The sequence below is a fragment of the Amblyomma mixtum genome, chromosome 5 (assembly GCF_055824585.1).
Source record: "Amblyomma mixtum isolate Tamu chromosome 5, ASM5582458v1, whole genome shotgun sequence".
Lineage (NCBI taxonomy): Eukaryota > Metazoa > Arthropoda > Arachnida > Ixodida > Ixodidae > Amblyomma > Amblyomma mixtum.
Genome location: NC_143016.1, coordinates 169,071,746 through 169,080,392, shown reverse-complemented (window position 1 = coordinate 169,080,392; position 8,647 = coordinate 169,071,746). Strand labels below are relative to the sequence as shown.

Genomic DNA, 8,647 nt, shown 5'->3' with positions numbered 1-8,647 from the left:
TCATGTTCGAGGAGTTGCTTCATAGCGGGCGATTCTGGCAAGCTCTGAAATCTCGGGGTGCATCCGCATATGTTCTTGAAAAATTATGAAACTGCTTACACAAGCTTTGTCTATGCAGTGAAAAAATTGTCTTCCACCCCCGCACGCACTTTTCAAGAACATTGTAGGATGCAATCAACTGTTCAGATTTATCGACCCCGAGCATGTCCGCGTTGTAGGCGTCAATAAGCTGCGGTTCTTTTTTTTATGGAAATCTGCTGCCATTTCCCGTTTTTTCCCCACTTCTTTTGGCGAGGACATGCTCGTTTACCGTTTGCGCGGTTGACATCATATGGACGATGCGTAGATCTTTCCACTGAAGGTGGAGAACCTGCTTGTCCCGGAACCAGCGCACATCACCTCGCTTCGCCTTTCTTTCCCAGCTGGGTTGTGCCACAAGCCAGTGTTGTCCTTTCAAGCAAGCTCCGAAATATGTTGGTCGATGAGTAGAAATTATCCATATATATATATATATATATATATATATATATATATATATATATATATATATATATATATATATATATATATATATATATAGTAGTTGCAGGAGGTCTTGTCGTTCAATGGGCCAGGAAGACTTGTAGAAGAAGGGGTCACAACCTTGCAATTATCTTAATTTAATACCGACAGTTTCGGACGGAGGACCGTCCTTCCTCAGGGTATACACAAGAATATACCCTGTGTATACCCTGAGGAAGGACGGTCCTCCGTCCGAAACTGTCGGTATTAAATTAAGATAATTGCAAGGTTGTGACCCCTTCTTCTACAATATATATATATTGTAAGCACAACATGCGACCTTCGTCTTTATCTGTACATATCCATCATCATCGCTCAAAGCACAACATGCGATCTTCGTCTTCATCTGTACATATATCCATCATCATCGATCATCTTCTTCTTCGAAGGGTTGGTCGCCATACTTGCGGGTGCCATTAAAGCTCGCTCCATCCTGCGCTCTGTCTCCTGTCTCACAAGTGAGTGTCTCGGGGTGAGACCGGGGCTAATAGCAGCTGAAATAGATGCAGAGGCAGAAGCAGGGGTCGAAAGAGCGAAGCTTGATGGGGCAGAGGAAAGAACGGCCACAGGTTGAGTGGTATCCACAGAAGCGATGGCTGTGCCTTGACGCAGAAGAATGGGTTCCGGCGTAGTGTTGAAGGCAGTCAGTAGTGAAGACCCATTGGTGAAGCGGAGCAGGGACGCGACGAGAAAGATGCCCCTTGAGAGAAGACGGGGGCTTGGTGTGACGAAAACATCCCCAGCGTTGACGTGGGCAGAAGCAACAGAGAGGACATCTTCGCAGCCGGGGTAAAGTACATGATCAGCGGTGGTAACCAGATGATGAGAAGGCAGGACAGAAACGGCAGAAAGGTCGGATTCAGAAGCCTGTAGAGTAGGGGGACAGCAGGTAATTACAGCTTGCGCAGAGTGGAGGAAGTCCCAGCCGAGGATGAGGGGATAAGCACAGGAGGGAAGCACAGCAAATACTATGTAGTGCAGGATGCCGTCGATAGTGACTCGTGCCGTACATAATCCGGAAGGACGCATTGATTCATCATTGGCAGCACGGAGAGAAGGACCACTGTAAGGGGTGCGCACCTTGCGAAGACGAGAACATAAATCAGAACTAATTACAGAAATGGCGGCGCCAGTATCGATCAATGCTTCTACTACAGTGCCTTCAATGTCAACGGTTAACATGTTCGATGGCTGTGCAGGAGGAATTGAGAGGGCGGCGTGTGGTGCAGTTTTACCTCCGGAAACTGCACAATTTAGTTTTCCGTGTGGCCAGTTGTCTGGGAGGATGGTGGACGTAGAGGCGACGACGAGCGGCGGAAAGGCGATGGGGAGCGGCGGCGCGACGGCCTGTCGGTCGAGGAGCGGTCCGGAGAGGTAGAGGGATAGGAGGGACGATAATTGGTATGGTCAGCAAACGGTGGACGGTAAGCGTACGACGAGTGCGGAGCGTCTTGGGAGAAGTCCGCGTACGATGGGCGACGAGGAGGACTGGAGGCAAACGCCGGACGGTAAGCAGGCGACGAGTACGTAGCTCCGTTGCGAAAGTCTGGGTACCACTCGCGCTCGTCGCGTTGACGCCGACGGCACACACGGGCAACATGCCCTCGAATTCCGCAGTAGTGACACACCGGCCGACGTGCAGGCGGACTCCAAACAGGACACATAGCGGGGCTCGGGGACACAGAGACCGGAGTTTGCTGGACGGGCTGTGGATGCGACGGGTAAACAGCAGCAGGAGGCGTCGCAGCAACCTGGGCATAGGTAGGCACAAAACGCGGTACAGGTGGTTCCGCAGCCAAGGGGCGAGTGACCGAAGCGAGCTCGTCTTTGATGAGATCACGCAAAGGCGAGGACGGCGGGGCTGGAGGCGGGTGGGAATCAACTGGCGGTAAGGTGGAGCCGTGCAGTTCCTCCCGGATAATGGAGCGAATCAGGGAGCGTAAGTCCACGTCGGGTGAAACTGGGGTGTCCCAGGTGTCTTTCAATCGAAGCGACTGAAGGTCGTCAAGACGATGGCAAGTTGTTCGGATGTCCTGGACTGACGTTGGATTCTGAGCAGCAAGCGTGTTGAAGGCAAATGACCCAAGCCCTTTCAGAAGATGACGTACCCGATCGTTCTCTGACATAGCGCTGTTGACACGTCGACACAGCGAAAGCACGTCTTCAATGTAGGATGTGTAGGACTCACCGGGTAGCTGAACGCGCGTATCTAGCTTTTTTTTGTAGACAGCGCGGCTTGCACCAGATGTGCCAAAGATTTGTCGTATCTGTGCCGAGAAGTGAGCCCAGTCCGGGATGGCATCTTTGTGGTTGACGAACCAAGTCTTGGCCACGGCAGTGAGGTAGAACGACACGTTTACAAGTTTCATCGCTGAGTCCCAACGATTATAGGCACTGACCTGGTTATATTGGTCGAGCCAGTCCTCGACATCGTCCCCACGAAGACCAGCAAAAATGGTAGGCTCGCGCTGGAGTGTGGTGATGGTCCAAGTGGGGTGTCCAGAAGATTGGGAAGAACCGGGTTGGCTCATCATGGCTGGCTCCAGACGGTTCGAATCGAGAGGAAGAAGAGCGGGGGGCCCATCGGGAGTACGAGTGGTGTTGTCGCTGACGGTATCCATCGGTGCGGATGGTACGAGCAGGTGGCGACCGGAACGTAGCTGCAGTCTGGCGGCGGAGAGGACGCAGGGATCGAGAGCACACTCCACCACTTGTGAGACAGGAGACAGAGCGCAGGATGGAGCGAGCTTTAATGGCACCCGCAAGTATGGCGACCAACCCTTCGAAGAAGAAGATGATCGATGATGATGGATATATGTCCAGATGAAGACGAAGATCGCATGTTGTGCTTTGAGCGATGATGATGGATATGTACAGATAAAGACGAAGGTCGCATGTTGTGCTTACAATATATATATATATATATATATATATATATATATATATATATATATACAGTAGCCCTGGTCCAAATAGTGATCACACAGGCGGGTTACAACAACATACGCTAAGCCATGGGCACATGGCTTTTCTCGCTTGCCTGTGTAAACGGTGTAGCCCGTTCGCGGGTCTGCGAGAACCCGCAATTTGTATCTCCATTTGATAATCTTATCTGGAATGTATTGCCGAATTAAGCCTTTCGATTTTACCATTCTTTCATCAGCTGAAAGGTCGCGGTGCGGTTGCAAAAATATGGCCGAAAGTTCAGTGATGTGCTGCAGCAGCCACGAAAGTTTGTCCAATTTTGATGAAATTTCCAAACCAGGGTCGGACACGTGCAGCATTCCCAACAGAGCCCAGAAACGCTTTCGGGGCATGAGATGTCGTGGAACCATTCCAGCGAAAATTGTTGATGTGTTCTAATAAAGATGATCCGCGGTAATTCAACAATCCCCATGTAGAGGAGGAGACCGATGAACGTCGTCATCTATACTTGGGTGACCTCTTTCCAGGACCCATCCGCTTCACTGTAGGTTGGCTTCTCTAGGATCATCATCCAGGCGTATTTGTTGGTGTTTTCACATATCTTTCCAATCACTTGCGCGGTAAAAAGCAGGTAGACAACATCGATTGTCCGGAGCAGCCGACGAGGGCCGCTGCGGAGCGTCAAGCCAAAGTGAATGCCTCGTTCTCTTTTTGGGCAGAACGTCACACTCTGCTGCGCAGGAGGCAAGGAATCTCGCCCAAATGACGTGGACGCCCTGAGAATTTGATAAATGACACCGACAACAGGAATAAAACATCCGGAGAAAATGCAGAAGGGCGTCCGCAGAACTTTTTCCAGGGTGGTGCACCCGATGGCCGGGTATAGGGGAGGCGGTAGGTTAGCACCAAGACGGCACTATTTGTGGTCTAAACTGCGCACATGAAACAAAAATTAGAAGCAGCAAATTAGTGCTAGGCTTGGAGAACAAACATTACAATTTATTAGTGAACAAAGAATTGAACTCAGTAGCCAAAATCCGATAACTTAGTATCACCTAAGCGTGCTAATCAAGCTGTGTAGTTGTTTTCTACTAGTGCATAAATAATATCCGAAATTCCAGAGGGGGGGGGTGCCCCCCCTCCCCCCTTGATGACCATGTGCAGAGACATCCAAAACGGGCTACATGGAGCAAACCGAACCAAACCGGAGCGAAGGTGCCGATGTTCCAGGCCGGTTTGCGTCGTCGTCGCTGTCAGAATTAATTTCTGACGAAAATGCAGCGTCTTCAGACTCACTGCTACTTGAGTCGTCGATATAATCAATCTCGGACAAAGCGGAGTCGCGAGATCTCCGGAGTTTTGGAGCGCGTGACGTGCTTACGAAGGCGCCCATTCTCGCTTTCGACATAGACGCGTCCCTGCCCCGTCTTTGACGCAAACCGGCCTGGAACATCGGCACCATCTCTCCGGTTAGGTTCGGTTTGCTCCATGTTGCCCGTTTTGGATGTCTCTGCACATGGGCGTCAGGGAGGGGGGGGGTTGCCCTCCCCTTCCTCTGGAATTGCGGATATTATTTGTGCACTAGAAGAAAACAACTACACAGCTTGATTAGCACACTTAGAGCCGCCTCGCGGTAAAAATAAAAAAGCTCATTGAAAATGAAATAATAGTTATAAGACTACAAAACAGATGGCGCAGCGTGCCCATAAGCAACGCAGAGCGGTCCGAAATAGGCGCGTGCAATCATCGTTAGCGGGCTAACGTCCACGATGCGCGGAGCAAGATGTCATTGTGCTATCGCTTTGAGTGTAAATGCGCCAGCGTTGCGAGCGCGTTATCCGCTTATCGCTCAGCCGGTTGCTGATTTCCTCTATTGAGTGCGGGCGGCGCCGGCATTTCTCAATCGCTGTCATGCCGGACCCGGCAGCAGGAAGGCTGCTGAGGCTAGGCGCCGGAGCCGTCGGCGGGGTGAAATGGCGGCCAACTCGATTTGCACTGGACACCATGCATCGTTACGCGTGCTCCCTGTGCGGGGTGATTCCTGACAGCACAGTGCTGCTGCCTTGCACGCACGCTCTCTGCGAAACCTGCAAGAATGGCAGTGGCCAAGATGGCGGCGGCGCCTGTCCCTTGGACCAGGAGCCCTTCGATGAAGAGGACTGCAGCAAGATTCTGTTGCCCGTGAGAAAGATCGGCAGTTTGAAAGTGAGTGTGCAGCACATAAATGTATATTTGTAGCCATTATTTAAGTCACTTTCTGCCGGCTCCTTCTCATAATGGAGCAAAAATATTTAGCCACACTCACATAATGCTTTGACCGCTTTACATACAAACATTGAAACTATGACATATAACACCTGGTTGTTAATCTTTCGCCTTCCACATAGGAAGGTAGCCTATAAAGGTATGGATACCGAGATGTTGCGAAGTACTGCATGATTCATACATGTTTGTCGCTCATATGTGCCACACCATCAGGCTGCGTGAAAGTAAGCTGCAGAAAACTCAAAAGCTATATTCACGCCCTCCATATTTCATACTTGGCCCTCTCTCTTTACTTGTCATGTTTCGTATCTTGAGTGTATTCCTGTTCTTGCCATGACGTTACTGCCTGGGCTGCAACGCACTTTTTCCGCTCGCAGGCTCAGAGTTTCCTTTTTTAAAGATTCGCTACGCGCAAGTATTTTTTGTGACAGTGCAAACAGAACCTTCAGCTGTTAAACTTCGTTCCTTGCTTTCTTCTTTTGTTTCGAGGTTTATTGCTGGAACGAAGTCCACGGCTGCCGGTACGTGGGCACCTTGTCAAGTGTCCTGCGACACTACGAAGAAGGTTGCACCTTCCATGCAGTTGAATGCCCGCGCTGTGGCGATAGCGTCTTACGTGCGGCCTTGGCAACCCATTGTACGACAGGATGCCGCAATACCGCGCCCTCTGTCGCAGGAAACGACCGTCTTCAGACACGAGATGACTGCGTCTTCCGACGTGGTGACATTAACGCCGCTCTTGAAGAATTCAAGGCGCTTCTCAGGGAGCCGTACCAAGATCAGCTGCCGGCGATGGAGAGTCAGATAAACCGACTTACAGAGGACATCACAAACCACGGCGTCCTTTTACGCCAAATCTTTGAGACAATCAGAACGACGCATCGAAGCCCCAACAGGCTGGGAGTGCCGTACCAAGAACAGCTACCTGCATTGACTAGCCAGGTTAACCAACTCGTGGAGAATGTGGTCAACCAAGGAACCTTTTCGCAGGAAATTCTGGAAACACTCAAAGCGATGCATCAGAATCTGAATTGCCTGAAACTGCCTCATCAGGATCGCCTGCCGGTTATGGAGGGCAAAGTGAACCGACTCACGGAGAACGTGACAAAACACAGCGCTCTCTTGCAAGAAGTCTTGGAAGCAGTTAGGTCGACAAATCAGTCCCATAACAAGCTGTCGGCGATGGAAAGCCAAGTTAACCGACTTCTAGAGAACATCACAAGCCAGGGAGACCTTTTGCGGTATGTCTTCAAGACCCTCAGTACGGGGTATAGGAATCTTAACTGCCCGAGCGAGCCATACCAGGACAGCAAGCTCAAGAAAGACGTGACAGAGCACGACTTCATCTTGAAGAAAGTCTCACAGATACTGAACGCGACCCATCCGAATGGCCTGAAGGAGCCGTACAAAGACCAGCTACAGGGAATGGAGAGTCAGGTAAAGCAACTTGCAGAGGACGTGAGAAACCACAGGACCCTCTTGCTGGAAATCTTGGAAAAACTCAGTGCGACACATCAGGATCTGAATCGCCTCAGGAAGCCGTACAAGGACCATTTGCCAGCGATAGAGGGCCACTCAAAGCGGCTCACGGAAAACGTGACAAACCACAGCGCTCTCTTGCGAGAACTCTTGGAAGCACTCAGATCGGCAGATCAGAAATTGAACGGCGTGCTTATGCAGACGGGAGGGCAATCTTCAGTGGCGTGCAGGAACGGAGTGGAGTTGCAGCCCCAAGTGCTCGTCTCTCAAGTGAGTCACGTCACGGGTGAAGTGAGCGCAGAAGGTGGAGCGTCCTTACCGTGGCGATTAGAGAAGATGCACATCCTTCGAAAACTGGAAGTGTTAGCCAGCGAATCACTCTCTTACCTTGAAGACGTGCGCCAGTCGGCCGTGCAGCACGCCAATCACCCTATCGCCCGATTCCAACCCGTTCCCGGTTGGTTCTATCGGAACGTTGACAACGGGGTACCCGTCTATTCCTTTCAGCCCATACGCGAAGAATGTCGGCGAGCCCATTATCGCTTCAATTTGAAACACAGGGGCGGCATTTGTGACAGTGCTCGTTTCAAGTGGACAGCGCTCGATACTGTCAACTTGTGGCACCGGAGAGACGCGTACTTCAGAGTCGCTGTCATCGCTCATGCGTTTCAGGACAGGTTCGAGCTCTGCTTTCGCTTGACGGGCACCCTCGAGACTTCTCGACTGGGGTCGCACGTTGAAAGTGTAGTACTGTGGGACAAGGACTTGAGGAAGAGTTCTGCTTTCAGAAAAGCGGACGGCGTTTCTTCGCTTGGCGGTCGATCGGATTGGCCCCAAGTGTTCTACAGCAGCTTGTCGACGCTCACGCTGGACGGCTTCTTCGAGGCTGGCGAGGTTAACTTCGATGTCATTATCGTGGAAACATAAAGAAAATTTTTCCTGCCCCTCTTACGACAGTGAAAACTCAATTACGACACTGTCTTATGACAGTGCTCAGTGAAAACTCAATTAACTTTGCAAGTGTTGTACTCCCTTACATGAAATCGCCGTGGAAATCTCGGGCTTCTGTTTCCTGCTTTCATGTACCTGTACAAATACAGCAAATTGTTTGAAGTCGTCCTCTGCTGTTGTGCCTGTGACAGACATTTATTTGCTTGTTTTTATTTTGGGTGTCTCAAGTAACATTGTAAAGTAAAGGCGCCAATAATCACATACACACACACACAAGACAAGAGAACGGGACTTGTGTGTTTGTGTAGTTTTTGGTGCCTTTACTTTACAATGAATTACCAACTAGCCCACCAGGAAGTTCTCTTAAACTCAAGTAACATGAATGCGCTCGTGTACGCCTGTGTTCGTCTTGCTTATGCGCATGGTGTCCACCGGCAGGTTAGCACTCCGCTATTTCTAATTTTAC

At 50.6% G+C, this 8,647-nt stretch overlaps 1 protein-coding gene across 1 annotated transcript; it reads left to right on the top strand.

The window, feature by feature from the left end:
• The first annotated feature begins 5,254 nt into the window (after positions 1–5,254).
• Positions 5,255–8,348, top strand: LOC149344640 (uncharacterized). Its single transcript, XM_089546320.1, has 2 exons — positions 5,255–5,691; positions 6,241–8,348. The coding sequence occupies exons 1-2, from the start codon at positions 5,299–5,301 to the stop codon at positions 8,155–8,157; spliced, it is 2,310 nt and encodes a 769-aa protein (XP_089402446.1). The 5' UTR covers positions 5,255–5,298; the 3' UTR covers positions 8,158–8,348.
• Positions 8,349–8,647: the final 299 nt, after the last annotated feature.